The following is a 19,150-nucleotide window of genomic DNA, read 5'->3' on the forward strand; positions in this document are numbered from 1 at the left end:
GTGCTGGGATTACAGGCCTGAGCCACGGCACCCAGCCCCTCCTTTGTTTTTAAGTGTCATTTTATTTGCTAAAGAAATATGCAGTGTCCTTTGTGCTATATGGTTTCTCACGTTTTGGATCTAGCTAGTCATGTCCTTGTAACGTCATTGAGCTTGTTCCATTATCTGCTGTTCATTCTATAAACTGGGAGTTAGTTCTAGAGACATGGGTAGATTTGGTTCTGTCTTTTTATTGAGAGTATTTCATAGGTAGGTGGTGGTGTGTACTTTCTGTTGCATTACGTCGTTCCTCATTGATCTTTTGCCTAGAGATTTTGGCAACCATTTATGTTTATTGCCTGGATCTTTTATTTATTAGGGGTTGCAAAATGGTGACTTTCTAATTCTACCATTCCTCCTGCATTTGTTACCTGGGATTCTTTTATAAAGAATTTTCTTTCATCAAGTCTTTGATTGCCCTGAAATATAGTCTCATCCAGGGAAAGCTAGATAAACTCTTGATTATTTCCTTTGAACTGTTTCAAAATGAAAATTTGGTGCCCAAGCAATCTCCAAAAGAGACTAATGAGTATGTTTTTGTTTGTATTTGTTTTGCTTTGTATTTGAGCATTGTAAGGATATAGGAAAAACCAAATGAAGGTGTGTTTTTCTTTCTCTTTCTCAATGAGTTAACACTTCTGACACCAGATCTATTGTGAGTGTTTCCCCACATACCAAGTAAGCAATCAGTTCTACAGAGGATTCTCCAGCAGAAACCAGCAGGATGTCTACCAATTTAATTCCATTCTGACACTACCTGGAGATAGCATTAGATCTCACAAGTTGAAGGCTCAGTCTCACAAGACCAGTCCCCACTCCTTGAGATGCCAATCATAAGCCCCGGGTTGTCTGTGCTTCTGACAGACTGGCTATAAATCAGGATTCCCACAACCCCCTTCTTGGGTTCAGTTAATTTGCTAGCACTTAGGACTCTGGGAAGCATGATAAATGGGTAAATGTAAATATGAATTTACATTTATTATAAAGGATATTACAAAGGATAGAGACGAAAAGCCAGATGGAAGTGAGGCATAGGGCAAGGTATGGGAGAAGGGCTGCCGAGCTTCCATGCCCTCTCTGATCTGACCATGCCACCCACCCTCCAGGAATCTCCATGTGCTCAGCTTTCCAGAAACTCCCAGAACTCAGCTATTTGGGGTTTTTATGTAAGCTTCGTTATGCAAGCATAATTGATTAAATCACCGGGCATTGATTTATTAGCTCAACTTTTAGCTCCTCTGCCCTTCTGAGGTTGGGCGGTGGGACTGTAAATGCTAACCCTCTAATGTAATGGTTGGTTTCCCTGGCAACCAAGTCCTATCCCAAGGCTTTCTAGGAGCCTCCAGCCACCAGTTATCTCATTATCATACAGAAGACATTCTAATCACTCAAGAGATTCCAGGGATTTTAAGAGCTATATTTCTGGAAATGGGATGAAGATCAAATATTTTTTCGCAATATCACAAGCATCATTATAAATTCATGGATTCTTATAGTCAGCCCTCTGTATCCATGGATTCAACCAAATATTTGAAAATATTTGGAAAAAATGGGTGGTTGCAGCTGTGTACTGAACATGTCCACAGTTTTTGTTCCTGTCATTATTCCCTGAACAATGTAGTATAATTATTTACATAGCATTTCCATTATATTAGGTGTTAGAAGTAGTCTAGGGATGATGTAAAGTATACGGGAGGATTGCCTAGGTTATATGCAAGCACTACATCATTTTATCTAAACAACTTGAGCACTCATGGATTTTGGTACCACCAGGCCAGGTCCTGGACCCAGTCCTCCAGTGATACTGAGGGACAGTCATGTGTCACTTAACAATGGGGATGCATTCTGATAAATGCATCACTAGTTAATTTTATCAGTATGCAAACAGAGTATACTTACACATAGCTAGCTATTGTAGCCTATTATGTACCTCGGCTATATGTTATAGCCTATTTCCACTAGGCTACAAACTTCCATAGCTTGTTATTGTATTGAATACCGTACTCAGTTGTAACACAGTGATAATTAGTTTATAAACTTTTATATTTTCATTTATAAATTTTTTAGCTTTTTGACTATTTTGTAGTAACACTTAGCTTAAAATACAAACATTGTACAGCTATACAAAAATATTTTCTTTATACATTATCCTTATTCTATAAGCTTTTTTCTATTTTTTAATTTTTTTTAAAACGTTTTTGTTAAAAACTAAGACAAATATACACATTAGCCTATGCCTACACAGGGTCAGGATCATCAATATCACTGTCTTCCGCCTCCACATCTTGTCGCACTGGAAGGTCTTCAGAGCCATTAACAGGCATGGAACTGTCATCTCCTGTGATAACGATGCCTATACTTCCTGAAGGACCCACCTAATGCTGTTGTACAGTTAACTTTTTTTTTTAAAATAAGTAGGAGTACATGCTAAAATAAGGGTGAAAAATACAGTAAGCATGTAGACCAGTAGCATAGTTGTTTATTATCACTATCAAGTGTTAAGTGCCATACATAATTGTATTACTGTACTTTTATACAACTGGAAGTGCAATAGGTTTATTCACACTAATTTCACTACAAAAACGTGAGTAATGGATTGTGCTACAATATTATAATGACTAGGACATGACTAGGTGATAGGAATTTTTCAGCTTCATTATAATCTTATGAGACCACCATGGTATCCACAGTCTGTCTTTGACCAGGGAGTCATGTGTCTGTCACATGATTGTATTTGTGTTCATTGCAATCATTCTTTTTTGTTGATTGCTCAGAATTTTCCTGTTTTGGCCGTTGGTAGTCATTCCTTTGTCTTTTTGACTAGATCCTGGTGATCTTTTGTAACTTTTTTTTCCAGGAAGAACAAGGGTGTCCTAAACTCATTTTGTACATTTCTTGACCCGGAAGTGAATGTCAGCTATTTCTCCAAGGAACCCAGATTGCTTTTAATGGGTTAGATACCATAAGCTCCAGTGATCTGCATTGCTAAATTGTCATTACTTATAGGCCTTTTTGGTGCGTTGGGTTAGGAAATGTATCTTTCATACCGATAACTTCCAGTTCAAATTAAATATTACAGGCAAGATAACAAAAATCAGATTGACATATTGAACTTATAAGGATCAGAGATCCTAACCTACTATCAAGCTTGGCAAATATTTTCAAAGATAAAATTATCATAAGACACAAGCAGGGTGTAGAGAAGTCTGTGGCTACCAGAGCTGCTCTCAGGTCTTTTCTTTCCTCAATTAGACTGTGCTCCAGCCCAGAGTTCAGCACTCGAGGTCTCTAAGTAATGCCTATAGAGTGTCAATTCCACGAAAGAAAGCTGTTTCCAACATGAGACATCACCGGTTTCTTCTCTGATAATTACATAGTGTATGTGATATTTTCTAGAGTCATGCCTGCCTACATCCCAGGTTTTTGTATAATGAGCAATGTAGACAGATCAAGTTCATCCTGCTGAAGCATTTTATAAGTAAGGACTCTTCCGATAGTAAATACCTTCAGTGTGTTTGCCAGAGGTCTGTCTTTACCATATTTCTAAGGTGATTTGATGATGCTTAGAGAGAGGTATCTGCTCGCTCTGTTTTGGGCCAGTGAGAAGAAAGAACAGATTACAGGTCTGCTGCGAGCCTTACCACCTCATCAAGGTTTTTGCTTATTTTGTGTTATTTCCTTTCACTGGTGCTGAAAATCTTAGTACCTAATGACATTAATGTTACTTTGTTTTATAATAAATATGTATATATAGTTTCAAAATAACAGTGGCCCTTCCCACTAACTGTGGGACCACAGAATGCAGCCCAAGATTCCTTTATGGTCCTTCTTATCCTCAGTATATATTTTGCTAGGGATTTATAATAATACAGTGTTTTAAAATCACTAATAATTCTCTGGTTCTATCAACAACTTTATAAACATTCAGATTAGTTTGTATCAGTTTGTTTTCACTTTTCAATAATGATTTAGACTTGTTTTTAATTTATTCTTAATACAAGAAAAGGCTTATGTACTTAGGCATATATAATATATAACATAAATTGCATATGTATGGCTGTGTACAGTTCCAGCTACACTAGAACTGGGTTATGTGACAGCTACTTTGAAACTTTTGCCCTTTGTCAGCCTCTCAATCTTGTTGCTACCATATTAACCTTTCTCAAACTCAAATTTGACCCTGTAACTCCCCTGTTTACAGGCCTCCATTACCTCCCTGTTTGCCTGGGAGACGAAGTATGCAGTCCTTAGCATGATTCACAGAGCCTTCGGTTTACCCCTCCCCTAAGCAGCCTTTTTCAGCAATACAAAACCCTTCTCTGTTCTTCAAATACAACATACAGTTCATGCCTCTGGGCCTTTGTACAGGTTCTCCTCACTGCTTAGGATGCCTTCCTCATTCCCTTGCCCAAATCCACTGTCAAATTTCTGTTCATTCTTAAAAATAAACGTAGGTTTCTCCTTTCTGAAGTGGTTCCTGAACCACCCAAGGATAATCAAAGTGTTTACTATATGTAAGAGCTTCCAATCGGGCCTTCCTCCTTTTGCTCTTTTCCCCCGCTATCAGTTCCCTAACAGCAGCCAGACTGAGCCTTCTCCCTGCTCAGAAACCTCCTTTGGCTTCCTGTCCTACTCAAAATAAAATCCAAACTTCTTCTATTAACAAGGCCTGACATCAGGCACCTCCTGTCTCTTTAACTTCTGCCACTTCCCTTTATGTGACTCCCGCCATACTTGTCCTCTTGCTATTTCTGGAACATTTCACACTTACTCCCAATTGTGTTGAGGAACCCCAAGACCACACCCTCAGGTGCAGTAATTGGGTCGGAAGTGTTCCTAGTAAATCTATGCTGACTCCAAGGACTCAGCGTAGAGTTGTGTTCACACCTATAAGTTGTCATAATGGAAGACTAGAAGGCAAAATCAGCAAAGGAAAAGCATGAAATGAAGTGTAGGGGAAACCAGATGTAAGCTTTCAAGGGTCCTCTCTCAGAGGAGTCACACAGGGAGTGCTTACATCCGGCAGCAACAAGTTAAGATAACACACGTGAAATGTTTTCTACCCAGGTAGCTTATTAGAGACCTAGAGTTTTTATTGGGGGCTGGTTAAGTTGGCGATCTCTTCCTGGCATGTACCAGACTTGCAGAAGGAAAGCAAGTGTTCAACATAAATCATATTGTTTGTATAGTTTGGGTGAGCCACTCTTATCTGTAGGATGGTAGGAACTCTCCAGCAATCTAAATTTCCAGATGTCAACCAAGGGCCAACCTTGTAAGCCGACCTTCTCAAAGAGAGAAGTTTATGTCTATTTTGTTAACTCTTCTCTGCACAGTCTACTCCCTAGGTCTTTGGCCAAGGCATCTTTACAGCAGAGTTACCAATAAGACCCAGTTAGTAGTAAGTAGGAAGACCAGCCTGCAGTATTCATTTAGGAGGCCTGGACTTAGCCAGGTAAAGAATTCCCATTTATCATAATGGTCTATCTTAGAAAAACAATAGGCTTCCTCCCGGCCTACCTTTTTGAAAACACATTTTACCTATTATTTGTTTTTTTACGTGATCTTAAGTTTCTGTGTTAACTGTTTGTTTTTGTTTTTGTTTTTGTTTTTTAAATCAGGCACAGCACAACTGTAGCCTAGTAAGTGGAAGCTGACCTAAAAGCTTTCCAGGGCTTAGTCAGTCTCATGAGAGTCAGAGTACACGAAGTTCAGTCCCAGGCCAGGCGTGGTGGTTCATGCCTGTAATCCCAGCACTTTGGGAGGCCGAGGCAGGCGGATCAGTTGAGGCTAGGAGTTCAAGACCAGCCTGGCCAATATTGTAAAACACCATCTCTACTAAGAACATAAAAAAATTAGCCAAGTGTGGTATGAGAATCGCTTGAGCCTGGGAGATAGAGGCTGCAGTGAACTGAGATTATGCCACTGCACTCCAGCCTGGGCGACAGAGTAAGACTGTCTCAAAAAAAAAAAAAAGTTCAGTTCCAGAGGGTACACATGGTAACCCTGGAAGCAAACCATCAATTACAGATCTGTTTCCAAAACTCAAAAGAGTTCAAATTCCAGTCCTCCCACTAGCAGCAAAAAGCAAAGAAGTTGTGTGCCACTAACACGTTTCCTTTTTTTTTGCAGCTTCCCCTGATCAGGATTATTCCTCTGGTATTTATAAAATTATAAGTGTTTAACATTTTATATTAATTTTTACAATACATCTGGATGCAATAGCCACAAAATATAAAGCCATTTTTAAATTTTTCTTCCTTTTTTTTTTTTTTTTTTTTCCCACTGCAGTTTACTTAGCCTCGTAGCAGTAAATTCAGTGTTTGCACTGTTAACATTACAGCTGCCAGGGAAGATCCTGGAATGCAGTGGAGGAAGGGAGGCGGGGGAGGATATTGTAGCAAGAGCAGCAGCCAGCCTGAAAAAAAACTGCTGGATTGTTACCTCCCCCAGTTTTTTTGTTTGTTTGTTTGTTTGTTTTCTGGTTTATCCAAAATTTTGTTCCAGACCAGATTTAACTTTTTAAAGAGAGCAGTTCAAACTTGTAACATTTTTGGTTTGGCCCATCCTTGGGAATTTAGGGGTCCTTTCTCTTTCCATCTAGAGGAGAGAACAAAAACCACAGGCTGCACTACACTGCCTTTTCCCTCATTTTAGCCAGGATGCCTAAAAGCAGTCAGGGGCATCCAGCAAGCCAGGTTTCCTGGAGCTGGATCTATCACTTTCAGATTCTGTGGCTCTCACAACGCATAGCAGCTCAGTTACTGCTTCATACCGTGGATGACTGCGTAACCACTCAGGCCCCAAAGATTCATCGTATTCTGCCCTTTATCCTTTCTCTTCTCAGACAGCACTTTCACCATATATCAGTGAGTCAGGGTCATTCTAGCAAATCCCACTTCTGATGCATCTGTGTCAGAGATCCCTAGACCATCCCCAGGTTTAATGATTTGCTGGGGGATTTGACATATAGTTGCCTTCACAGCTATGATTTATTACAGCAAAAGGGGGCAAAGCAAAATCAGCACAGGTACAAGGTACATGGGGGGAAGTCTGGAGGAAACAAGGTAGAAGCTTCCAAGGGTCCTGTCCCACAGAACTTATGCAGGATGCACTTAATTCCCCCAGCAGCAAATTGTAACACATGTGAAATGTTGTCTACCAGGGAGACTCATTAGAGACCCACTGCCTGGAGTTTTTATTGAAAACTAGTTTCTAATCACCCTCTACTAGCATGTACCAAAACCGTAGAATCCCAGAAGAAAAATGGGTATTGAGAGTAAACCACGGGTTTGTACGGTTTGGGCTCCGTGAGTCATTTTTATAAGTTAGAATGGTGGTGTGCCCGGAATTTGTTCCTTCTAATGCCCAGACTTCAGGGTTAATTCCCTACTCAAGCAGGGGACAACAAATGGGTAACTTGTTCCCCATATTCATGTAGACAGTAGCTCCAACTTTGGCTACTATATCCCTCCCTAATAAGGGCATGGGACTTTCAGGCGTAACAAAGGCATGTGAGAAGAGCAAAGTCTCCCAATTACAACTTGAGGAGGTGGGAGAAATACCTGGTTACAGGCTGTCCCAGGATTCCTCAGTTGGTAACGGACCTTGAGAGAGGACAGGAGATTAACATTGAGAAGGCCACACCAGTGTCCAGGAGGAAGTCAGTTTCCTGGCCCTCAATGGTTAAACGTACCCGGGGCTCACTGAGGGTGATGACATGAGCTGGCGCTTGCCCCAGGCACCCTCAGTCCTGTTGTTGGATCATCTGGTTGAGGGCTTCTGGCCCAGAGAACCTCTGTCCTCTGGGGCAGTGCACCTTCCAGTGATTGCCTCGGCATAGCGGACATGGGTGAGGGGGCAGCTTGTTTCTCATTGGACAACCTTTTATAAAGTGTCCTTGCACACCACACTGACAACAAGCCCTACCAGGTGACTGGCCTGCTCCATTTTCTGTCCTCTTTGAACCACCAAGGTTGGTTTGAGGGCCATGACCAAGGCTGCAGCCTTTCTCTGGTCTCACTTTTTCTTTTTGGCCTGTTCCTCTTGGTCCCTATTATAGAACACCAAGGTTGCCAGGTTTAATAATGCCTCCAGATTTTGTACAGGGCCAGGGCTCGCTTTTGGAGCTTTCTTCTGATATCTGCGGCCGATTGGGTAATGAACTTACCCTTTAGAATCAGTTGACCCTCAAGTGAGTCAGGTGACGGGGGAGTATGTTCTCTTAAGGCCTCCCATAGCCTCTCAAGGAAGGCAGAAGGATTTTCTTCCTTTCCCTGAGTTATGGTGGACATAATTGAATAATTCATGGGCTTTTTCCTAATTCTCCTTAGTCCTTTTAGAACACAGGTCAGCAGATGTTTACGACTCCAGTCCCCATGATGTGAATGTAGATCCCAGTGGGGATCCATACTGGGGACGGCTTGCTGACCGGTAGGGAATTTGTCCCTTTCTTCGGCTGTCAGTCTGTCATTTACTTGACTAAGATACCAGGTATCTCCAAACTCTCAGGCTGTAGCTAAAGCCGCATTGTTTTCTTTAAAGGCCAGGGTTTGATCTAACAAGAGCATGACATCTCTCCAAGTGAGAGCGAAGGTTTACCCTAGACCCTGTAGGACATCTGTATACCTATCAGGATCATCTGAAAGCCTCCCCAGGTCTGCCTTGATCTGCTTTAAATCAGAGAGGGTGAAGGGGACATGTACCCAGCTTGGGCCAAATTCCCCTCCCCTTACAGCTTGAAGGGGACATAACCGATAGCCCAGGGGCTTTTGTGGTCCTTTGGAGATTTCTTTGCTTGTTTCCTTCTGGACAGGGGGGATTACAGGAGTCTTATCATTAATAGGAAGGGGAGCTATAGGGAGGCTAGGATATGGAGGTAAGCTCAGAGGTCCTCCTGTGGGATGTAAATTGCAAGCTTTGCATAGTTGTGGATTCTCCTTCAATGAAAAGAAAGCTTGGACATAAGGTATTTCACTCCATTTGCCTTCCCTCTTACAGAAAAGTCAAGCTGCAGGATAGTATTATAATTCATACTTCCCTCAGGTGGCCATTTTTCCCCATCAGAGAGAATACTGGGGCCAGGCCATAGTGCAGAAAAAAATGAGCCGCCTCTTTTTCAGGGTTTGTGGGTCAAATTGGTCCCAATGGCTTAGGATGCATTTCATGGTTGAGCCTGGTGATGCCTGTTTCCCATCTGAAAGACCAAACCGCCCGTGGTTTTGGTTTGGTTGTCTCCCTGTCCAGGAACCCGTAATGGTCCCTGGGCCCTACTGATCGGAATAGTTGAGCTCATTGACACAGCAGCAGAAACACTAGTTTTCCTCCTAGACCACAAAGAGGACCGAGGAAGGTCGGATTTAGTGGCCTTTACCAATGCATTCTCGAAAACCTGCACCCTTGCCTCTACTCCTAGACTACAAAGAGGACCAAGAAAAATCGGATTTAGTGACCCTTACTGACGCAGTCTCGAAAACCTTTTAGAGTCCTAAGCATTCTCCTGTTAGTATTGGGACTTTACCCATATCCTATAAAGATATTATGCCCCAAAAGTGAAGTGGGGCATACCCTAAGTGAGGGGAAGGATCTCCAGAGTTGGAAGAGTGATGCCTTTTGTCCTCACTTGAATCAGAAGGGTATCATTTCTGAGGCTCCCCATATCCTAGCTTCAGGAATACCTTTTGTTAGGCCCACTAGCCTGAGGAGGGACCCTAAAATTCCAGATAAGATAGTCCCCCACCCCGACCGGGCTTTGGGCAAAAATTGTGTGTCTCTGACTAGTGAGCCCAGGTGCCTAAAGAAGGGAATAGAGTCCTGGAGTATATACTAGAAATCATTCTTATAGGAGAAACTAGAAAAGCACCAGAGATAGGGAGTGGTTTTTAGAAGCAGGACTAGCCTCAGATAAGAGAGGCGAGAGGAAGTTTGTCTGACAAGCATTAGGACCCAGGAGGCAAGGGTCAGGATAGATAGGATAGATGGGTGAGTCTCGCTTGGGCAATGTGACTTTGAGAGTTCCACTCATGGCCGCAAGGTCAACCAAGTTGTTGTCCGGACCCCGGAACTGAATGGCTTTCCTCTCTGTCCACCTTCGGCTCAGCCCAGAAGTACAGGGAAAGCAGAAGCTGGTTCCAGGCAAACCAACACTCCCAACTCCGAAGAGTTGGGGGTTGTTAGAGAGCTCTTTCCCAGAAAGCCTGACACCCATGTCTTTAGTCCGGTGGCCACGCTAGTCGCTTTTAACTGACCAACAGGTGCCGGTATTTAGTGCCCGAATTCTAAGGAAAATTGGACAGAATAGCAAGCGAAAGGGGTCCGATGGTACTCACTGCTTGGTGATTGTCCCTTCATGGTCACCAAAATGTGTCCAGAATTTATTCCTTCTTAGTCTCGCTGACTTCAAGAATGAAGCCACAGACCCTCGCAGTGAGTGTTACAGTTCTTTTTTTTTTTTTTTTTTTTTTGGAGACGGAGTCTCGCTGTGTCGCCCAGGCTGGAGTGCAGTGGCCGGATCTCTCAGCTCATTGCAAGCTCCGCCTCCTGGGTTTTTACGCCATTCTCCTGCCTCAGCCTCCCGAGTAGCTGGGACTACAGGCGCCCACCACCTCGCCCGGCTAGTTTTTTGTATTTTTTAGTAGAGACGGGGTTTCACCGTGTTAGCCAGGATGGTCTCGAACTCCTGACCTCGTGATCCGCCCGTCTCGGCCTCCCAAAGTGCTGGGATTACAGGCTTGAGCCACCGCGCCCAGCCAGTGTTACAGTTCTTAAAGGTGGCGCGTCTGGAGTCGTTTATTCCTCCCAGTGGGTTCATGGTCTCACTGACTTCAGGAGTGACGCCACAGACCTTTGCAGTGAGTGTTACAGCTCATAAAGGTAGCGCAGACCCGAAGAGTAAGCAGCAGCAAGATTTATTGTGAAGAGCAAAAGAACAAAGCTTCCACAGTGTGGAAGGGGACCCAAGCGGGTTGCTGCTGCTGGCTCAGGTAACCAGCTTTTATTCCCTTATTTGGCCCCGCCCACATCCTGCTGGTTGGTCCATTTTTTGAAGAGCTGATTGGTCTGTTTTTACAGAGTGCTGATTGGTGCATTTACAAACCTTTAGCTAGACACCGCGCTGATTGGTGCATGTTTACAGAGTACTGATTGGTGTGTTTACAAACCTTTAGCTAGACACAGAGCGCTGGTTGGTGTGTTTACAATCCTTTAGCTAGACAGAAAAGTTCTCCAAGTCCCCACCCTACCCAGTAGCCCAGCTGACTTCACCTCTCAGTGGGAACCCTTCCAAAATCTAAGTTCCTTGATGGCAACTGACAGCCACGTGATAAGCAGTCTTTCAAAGGATAACTAGTTAGATTTGCTGTGCTAATTATTTTCTGCATATCATCTCAGTAAACATTTGTTGATCATGAATGAATAATTAAATGGCCATCATAAGGAGAATGATTACTTTGTGGTATTGCCTGTTATAGAATACTCAGCCATTTTAAAAGGAACATGTTTTCTTGTAAATAAGAAAATCCGTCAGACAATGGCAGAACCAGAGGTTTATTTGGCTCATGTAAGTAGAACACAGGCAGTTCAGGACTTGTGCCATCAGAGACTCCAGCTCTCCCTTTCTTCTGTTCAGCTCCTCAAGTAGACTGGCTTCATCCTCATGTTTGTTCCATGTGGTCAAATCTGATAGTGGCTGCACCTTCAGGGCCTGGGTCCTCAGGAAGAAATGTTGCCTGCATCAGAAAAGCAGAAGCATTTTCGGAAGACACTAGGAGAATTCTGAAACTATCATCTGGGGAAGTGGTTCAGAATCGGTAATGAGGCAGTCTGCCCTGTCTGCCACCTACAAGAATGTCAATGATATGTTAAGCAAAAAAATGTCCTATTGAAAAGTAGTTCAGTTAGTATGATCTTGTATTAGTCACAGTTCTCCAGAGAAACAGAACCAAAGGCCATTTGCTTGGAGAATTTCTTCTTTATAGGGTTCAGTCTTCTTTCTACTCAGTCCTTCAACTGATTGGGCGACATCCACCCACATCATGGAGGATAATCTGCTTTATTCAGAGTCCACCAATTTAAATATTAATTTCATCCAAAAATCACCTTCATAGAAACATCCAAAACAATGATATACTGAATATCTGGGCACTATGGCCCAGCCAGGTTGACACACAAAATTAACCATCACAAATCCTTTATGTGAAAATAAGCCATTTGTAAAAATAAGTTTGCAACTGAAAAAGGTCCAGAACTTTTTTCACTAACTGTCATTACCTCTAGACAGAAATAACTTGAAGTGATAGGTAAAGATAACTGTCACTTTTCTTTAATTTTGTATACTTTCTTAGTGTTTGTCTCTGCAGTAAACACATCCTTATAGCCTTAAAAAAGAAAAATAGAGTAATTGGCATCTTGGTCTATTTTAAATGGCACAAAAAGGAACTGAGTTTAAACTGACTACATCTTGCTTAAAATTAGGTTCTGCAGCAAGTTGTTGAGCAATAGAATGATTTCTACTTCATTGTTGCTTAAGTGGGGATGGCAGGGAAGGAACGACCTTTATCCTAGCAATCAGATTAAACAGAAGATAGAAGACATAGGCAGTTGCCTGCAGCAGGTCCGGACTTTCATGAAAAGGCTTTTTTTGTTATTGTTGTTTCTTTGGTTTGATTTGGTTTTACAAGAAAATTATTTGTGCAAGGAAACTCCTTTAGGAGACCATCCTTGTAGATCCCAGCCACACCACACCTAGCCTTTAATTCTATATATATGTGTATATATATATAGAGAGAGAGAGAGATCAGCATTCTAGCCATGTTTACCTTTTTTATCTCTTGGATTCTTTCCTTCAATGTTCAAGCATCAAGCATACTGTAATATCTTATCTGTTAAAAACAAAAATCTTATGTCCCTTAGTCCCCCTCCAGCTACCATCCCACTCCTCTACTCCCATTTGTAGCATAATTCTTTGAAAGGGTTCTCTTTAATCACTGATTTCGCTTTGTCTCTTCCTGTTCTCTAATCCAGCTCCAGCAAGACTTGAGCCTTCTCCAGACTACTAAATCTACTCTTCTCCACCAGTCACATTCTAATTGCTGAATACCTGGTTGGTTCCTGGTCCTCATCTTAACCCCTCACTAGTATCGTTCTTTTCCCTGAAGATACTTTCTTCACTTGGCTGCTGATTCCTGAGAATTTGTCTGATGGTGAAACCCGAGCTTGCCTCAGGACTCAGCCTTTGATCCTCTTCCCCACCCCCCACCCCCGCCCTCTCCACTACTCTCTAGGGACCTTTAAATCCTTCCATGTTGACAATGCCCTGGTTTTCATTTAATGGCTGCCCCATAGTGTATTTCCCAGTTTCCTATCAGTAGATCTTTGAGTTCATTTGGTTTTATGTTTTTAAAATTAGGATACTGTACAAGTATTCTCTTGCACATAATCTCTGTGTGTGTTATTGGGAACATTTTTTTAAGTAAACATCCTAGAAGTAGAAAAGCTGGATCTAAAGATATGGACCTTTACATTCTAATTGGTATTACCAAATGCCTCTCTTGAAGAGATTGTATTAATATATTCACTTGCTGCGATTACAGGCGTGAGCCATCGTCACCGTGCCTGACTCTCAGACACTGTCTTCATACTCATTTACCCATCTTCTGGCCAACACTGAATATTTTCAGTTCTGTTTTGCTTTTTGCTTTTTCTTACTTTCTTGACTGATTTTAATTGACTTTGCAAGAGCAGATTTCTACCAGTTGAAGTGTAAAGCATTCTGTTCAGTATTACAATAAGTTCTGTACTATAAATATCTTACTCTTGAGGTCCAAATAGATTGGGATACTGTGTCACTAATTGTAGAGCCAAAATATGATTCATTATTTAGAAAATGTGAATTTTACATGAAGCTGCAGAACTGAGAACCCATTTTTCCCTTTCATGGTGTCAGATTTGATTACTGGTTATCGCTAATTTAAATTGCATAACCTGTCAGCTTCATTATACCGGAGCAGTGATTGCCTTGTTTTTAAAATTGACACTGTTCTTGTGGAGGTTTTTAAAAGGATGGCTTTGAAATTATTGCAGAATTTCTCCATAGAAAGAAAATTAACTGAAATTAAAACTACTGTGAGGAGTTTCTGTTTGAGATAATCAATTTGAAACTAGGGAGTCCCAACCAATAACTTTTGGAAGATTTTAAAACAAGTTTAAAAGGTAATAACACTTTCCATATTGTGATTTCCCTTGGAGAAGGTAGCTGAGAGAAACAAATTTTCATTGTAGTAACTCACTAATGAATTATTTTGACAGGTTGCAGTTTTGACTAAATTGAAGCAAGTGCCTCATGGGGTTTCTTCCTGCTTATGTCAGTGCTGAATCAGCAGTAGATGAAAACCTTTTGTTGTCAAAAAATTTTTTACTCTCTCCGGTTTCTTTTCTGTCATATAGTTCATCACATGAAAAGGAATTATTTCATATATTTGAAATACTTAGAAAATATAAGTTTTGGCAAACTAGAATTCCTATGATAAGCTATTTGTTTTTAAGACAAAGATTTCTATTATCATAGAAGTATTCTTTTAAACCGTCATTTGCTATTTAATTTGAAATTCAGGTTTACAAACTGCAGTTCTACAGACACTTTCTCAGCTCACTGCAGTCTCCGCCTCCCAGGTTCAAGTGATCCTCCTGCCTTAGCCTCCCAAGTAGCTGAGACTACAGGTGTCTACTGCCACGCCCAGCTAATTTTTTGAATTTTTAGTAGAGACGATTTCACCATGTTGCCCAGGCTGGTCTCAAACTCCTGGGTTCAAGTGATCCGCTCACCTCAGCCTCCCAAAAAGCTGGGATTACAGGCGTGAGCCACCATGCCTGACTCTCAGACACTGTCTTTCTAAAGCAGCGGCAGGTTTGGATCTAGTAGCGGTGTATAGGGATGTCCTTTCCAAATTCTGTAGTCAGAATGACTCCTCTGAAGTTGTTACTAAAGGATTCCTTGCCTATACATTGCATTAGAGATCCTTTTTTTTTTTTTTTTAATACTTTAAGTTCTAGGGTACATGTGCACAACGTGCAGGTTTGTTACATATGTATACTTGTGCCATGTTGGTGTGCTGCACCCATCAACTCGTCAGCACCCATCAACTCATCATTTACATCAGGTATAACTCCCAATGCCATCCCTCCCCCCTCCCCCATCCCCATAATAGGCCCCAGTGTGTGATGTTCCCCTTCCCGAGTCCAAGTGATCTCATTGTTCAATTCCCACCTATGAGTGAGAACATGCGGTGTTTGGTTTTCTGTTCTTGCGATAGTTTGCTGAGAATGATGGTTTCCAGCTGCATCCATGTCCCTACAAAGGACACGAACTCATCCTTTTTTATGGCTGCATAGTATTCCATGGTGTATATGTGCCACATTTTCTTAATCCAATCTGTCACTGATGGACATTTGGGTTGATTCCAAGTCTTTGCTATTGTGAATAGTGCTGCAGTAAGCATACGTGTGCATGTGTCTTTATAGCAGCATGATTTATAATCCTTTGGGTATATACCCAGTAATGGGATGGCTGGGTCAAGTGGCATTTCTAGTTCTAGATCATTGAGGAATCACCATACTGTTTTCCACAATGGTTGAACTAGTTTACAATCCCACCAACAGTGTAAAAGTGTTCCTATTTCTCCACATCCTCTCCAGCACCTGTTGTTTCCTGACTTTTTAATGATTGCCATTCTAACTGGTGTGAGATGATATCTCATTGTGGTTTTGATTTGCATTTCTCTGATGGCCAGTGATGACAAGCATTTTTTCATGTGTCTGTTGGCTGTATGCATGTCTTCTTTTGAGAAGTGTCTGTTCATATCCTTTGCCCACTTTTTGATGGGGTTGGTTGGTTGTTTTCTTGTAAATTTGTTTGAGTTCTTTGTAGGTTCTGGATATTAGCCCTTTGTCAGATGAGTAGATTCCAAAAATTTTCTCCCATTCTGTAGGTTGCCTGTTGACTCTGATGGTAGTTTCTTTTGCTGTGCAGAAGCTCTTTAATTTAATTAGATCCCATTTGTCAATTTTGGCTTTTGTTGCCGTCGCTTTTGGTGTTTTAGACATGAAGTCCTTGCCCATGCCTATGTCCTGAATGGTATTACCTAGGTTTTCTTCTAGGGTTTTTATGGTATTAGGTCTAACATTTTAAATCTCTAATCCATCTTGAATTAATTTTCGTATAAGGAATAAGGAAAGGATCCAGTTTCAGCTTTCTACTTATGGCTAGCCAATTTTCCCAGCACCATTTATTAAATAGGGAATCCTTTCCCCATTTCTTGTTTTTGTCAGGTTTGTCAAAGATCAGATGGCTGTAGATGTGTGGTATTATTTCTGAGGACTCTGTTCTGTTCCATTGGCCTATATCTCTGTTTTGGTACCAGTACCATACTGTTTTGGTTTCTGTAGCCTTGTAGTATAGTTTGAAGTCAGGTAGCATGATCCCTCCAGCTTTAAAACATAGACAAAGCAAAGGTAAAAAAGTTATTTGCCTCTTATTACCAGGATGAGTGACATTTACTTGGTGTAAACCATTTGAAATTCATTTTGTCTCTCATAGCTTATTGAAAATATTTTTTAAATTAGTATAGTAGGATATGCCTTTTTTTACACTGGAAAGAAAGAAGGGATACTTTCTAGCCTTCAGAGCGGGGGTGCCCATAATAATAATAGCAGCTGTCATCTCTTGGACTCTTATTACCTAAAGTGATAGGCACCATGATGAATCCTTTACATGTATTATCTCAGTCATTCTTTGCAAACAGCCCAATGCAATAAGGACTGTTATTCCTATTTGGAGATAAGGAAGTTATCGCTAAGTAATCTTAAGAGATTAAATAATTTGCTCCAAGCACACATCTAATAAGTGGTAGGATTTGCATCAAATGTTCTGACTCCAGAACCTAGACCCTTCATCACCAAGCTCTGCTACCCAATTAAATTCTCCATGTAAAAGCAACTAGTGGAAGTTGACATGGGCTCATACCTACTGTGTATGGTTTTAGGCTTAGTCCTGGACCTCTGGTGTTCTCATATACATCTCATGCAGCATTCTTATGCATACCCTTGAATTCAACTATTATCTGTGTACTGGAGAATTTTTTTTTTTTTTTTATCTATGACTGAAACATGTCTAAAACATTTTCACTTGTGTTTTTTTTGTTTTTGCTGTTGTTTTTTGTGGGGTTTTTTTTTGTTTGTTGTTTGTTTGTTTAGTAGCCACGTTGAATATAGCAGTACCTACCCGGTAACCTACTCCTCCTTTAGAATTCTGTATCTTAGTAAGGGCAACCATGTATATACCCCTAAAGCATCTGGGTGTCTTCCTTGACTCAACTTTCCTCTTATCCACACATCTGGAAAGTGGTACCATATCTACCTCCTTAACATCACTTGAGTACATCCACATCTTCCATTCCATTCCCCTCTCTGGGCTACCAATGCCTCTCAGACTACTGTTACAACCTTTAAACTGGTCACCTTACATCCAGCCTTACTTTTTACATACTTTCCACTCTTCTAATAAAGTGTGAGCATGTCACTCCTACGCAGAACTTTTCAGTGAGTTTCCGTTGTTCTCAGGATAAAAGTTCGAACTCCTTATTAAGACTTGTAAGGTTTTCCCCAGTCTGGCTTCCTCGTGCCGCTTTAGCCTCTTCTCTTGTCCACTTTGCCACTCATTGATTTTTGCCACCTTAGCACCTGTTAGAGTACTCCTACCCACCCCACCCCCGAGTCTTTCATTCACTGCTACTCCTGCACGCCCTTGAGGTTCAGTTGAAACCTCAGTTCCTGAGAGGGGAGGCTTTCCTTTCCATAGCATCCATCACACATTTGCTTAATATCCCCCTTCCTGGCTAGGCAGTAAGTTGTGTGTAGCAGAGACCTCTGATCCACCTCATTTCTAGCACCTAGCATGATTTCCGACACCTAAGAGATACTCAGAAATAATTTATAGAATAAATTACAGATGCAGTCTCTACCCTTTACAAGCTCAAAGTCCAGTGAGAACCAGAGTATGGTAAAGAAGTAACTTCCATACATGGGATAAGTACTGTAATAAAATGCCACAGGATTGCAGAGGAGTATGTGAGTGGTTAACTTTGCCTTGGGGGGAGCATTTTCCCTATATAACTCAGTATTACTGAAGAAATTGACTTCTGGCATTCAGAAACAAGAGAGAGCTTTGCTGAGCAGTAGAATTGATTCACTTGCATTTTGCCTATTTTTTGTGCTTGCTTTTTGGGCAGGAGTTTTACAGTAGACTTTTAATATTCTAAGGTTATATATCAGGAACTTCAGAAAGTCTAACCTAGACACAGATGCTAAGTAATCAGCTAGCCATGCTCACTAAATTAACTAAACCGAGTCCTCCCTAATCAAAATCTTTGCTAGCCCTTTTATGTTCCCGATTACAAATCAGGCATCATGAATCTTTGCTTCAAATTCTAACAGCCAAAATTGATGGCATTGAATCCATGAATACCAGAGGTGTTGTTCATGTTGAGATTTTTATTTCTTGTCATTCCAGCTTTGACCGCCATTGAAGGCACAGCACATGGGGAGCCCTGCCACTTCCCTTTTCTTTTCCTGGATAAGGAATATGATGAATGTACATCAGATGGGAGGGAAGATGGCAGACTGTGGTGTGCTACAACCTATGACTACAAAGCAGATGAAAAGTGGGGCTTTTGTGAAAGTAAGTATTGCTCAGTAGGAGGCAGATCTGCATTGCTTTATGTCTAGGGCAATGTTTTTAAGGCCTTTTTCTAGTCATCCTTTTCCACATTGGTCAGAAATGGCCAACATTGCTAATGTCGTTATAGCCTTAAAGAGTGGACTTAAGAGTGGGAAGCATATGGTGTATTTAGTTTCAGGCTGTGTCATTCAAGTCACACTCACATTTTTTTGGAGATGGTTTTCCATTGGTATACACAGATTGTTTTGTTAAACCCTTCAGGCTGGTAAATTAACATAAAACTTTTGGGGGACAGTAAAGGAAACTGGGCCATTATGGAGAAGATTAATAGTGATTAGAAGAAAAATAAATAACTTTTAAAAAATACTTAGAGTGAAATATGCT

The 19,150-nt window shown here is 41.3% G+C and overlaps 1 protein-coding gene across 1 annotated transcript in view; it reads left to right on the top strand.

The window, feature by feature from the left end:
• Positions 1-19,150, top strand: part of SEL1L (SEL1L adaptor subunit of ERAD E3 ubiquitin ligase) — a 69,557-nt gene that overhangs the window by 16,208 nt on the left and 34,199 nt on the right. The window contains exon 4 of the mRNA XM_003902131.5: positions 18,599-18,766. Within this exon, the coding sequence (XP_003902180.1) occupies positions 18,599-18,766 (168 nt within the window). The remainder of the gene's footprint in view (positions 1-18,598; positions 18,767-19,150) is intronic.

The sequence above is a fragment of the Papio anubis genome, chromosome 7 (genome assembly GCF_008728515.1).
Source record: "Papio anubis isolate 15944 chromosome 7, Panubis1.0, whole genome shotgun sequence".
In the NCBI taxonomy this organism is placed as follows: domain Eukaryota; kingdom Metazoa; phylum Chordata; class Mammalia; order Primates; family Cercopithecidae; genus Papio; species Papio anubis.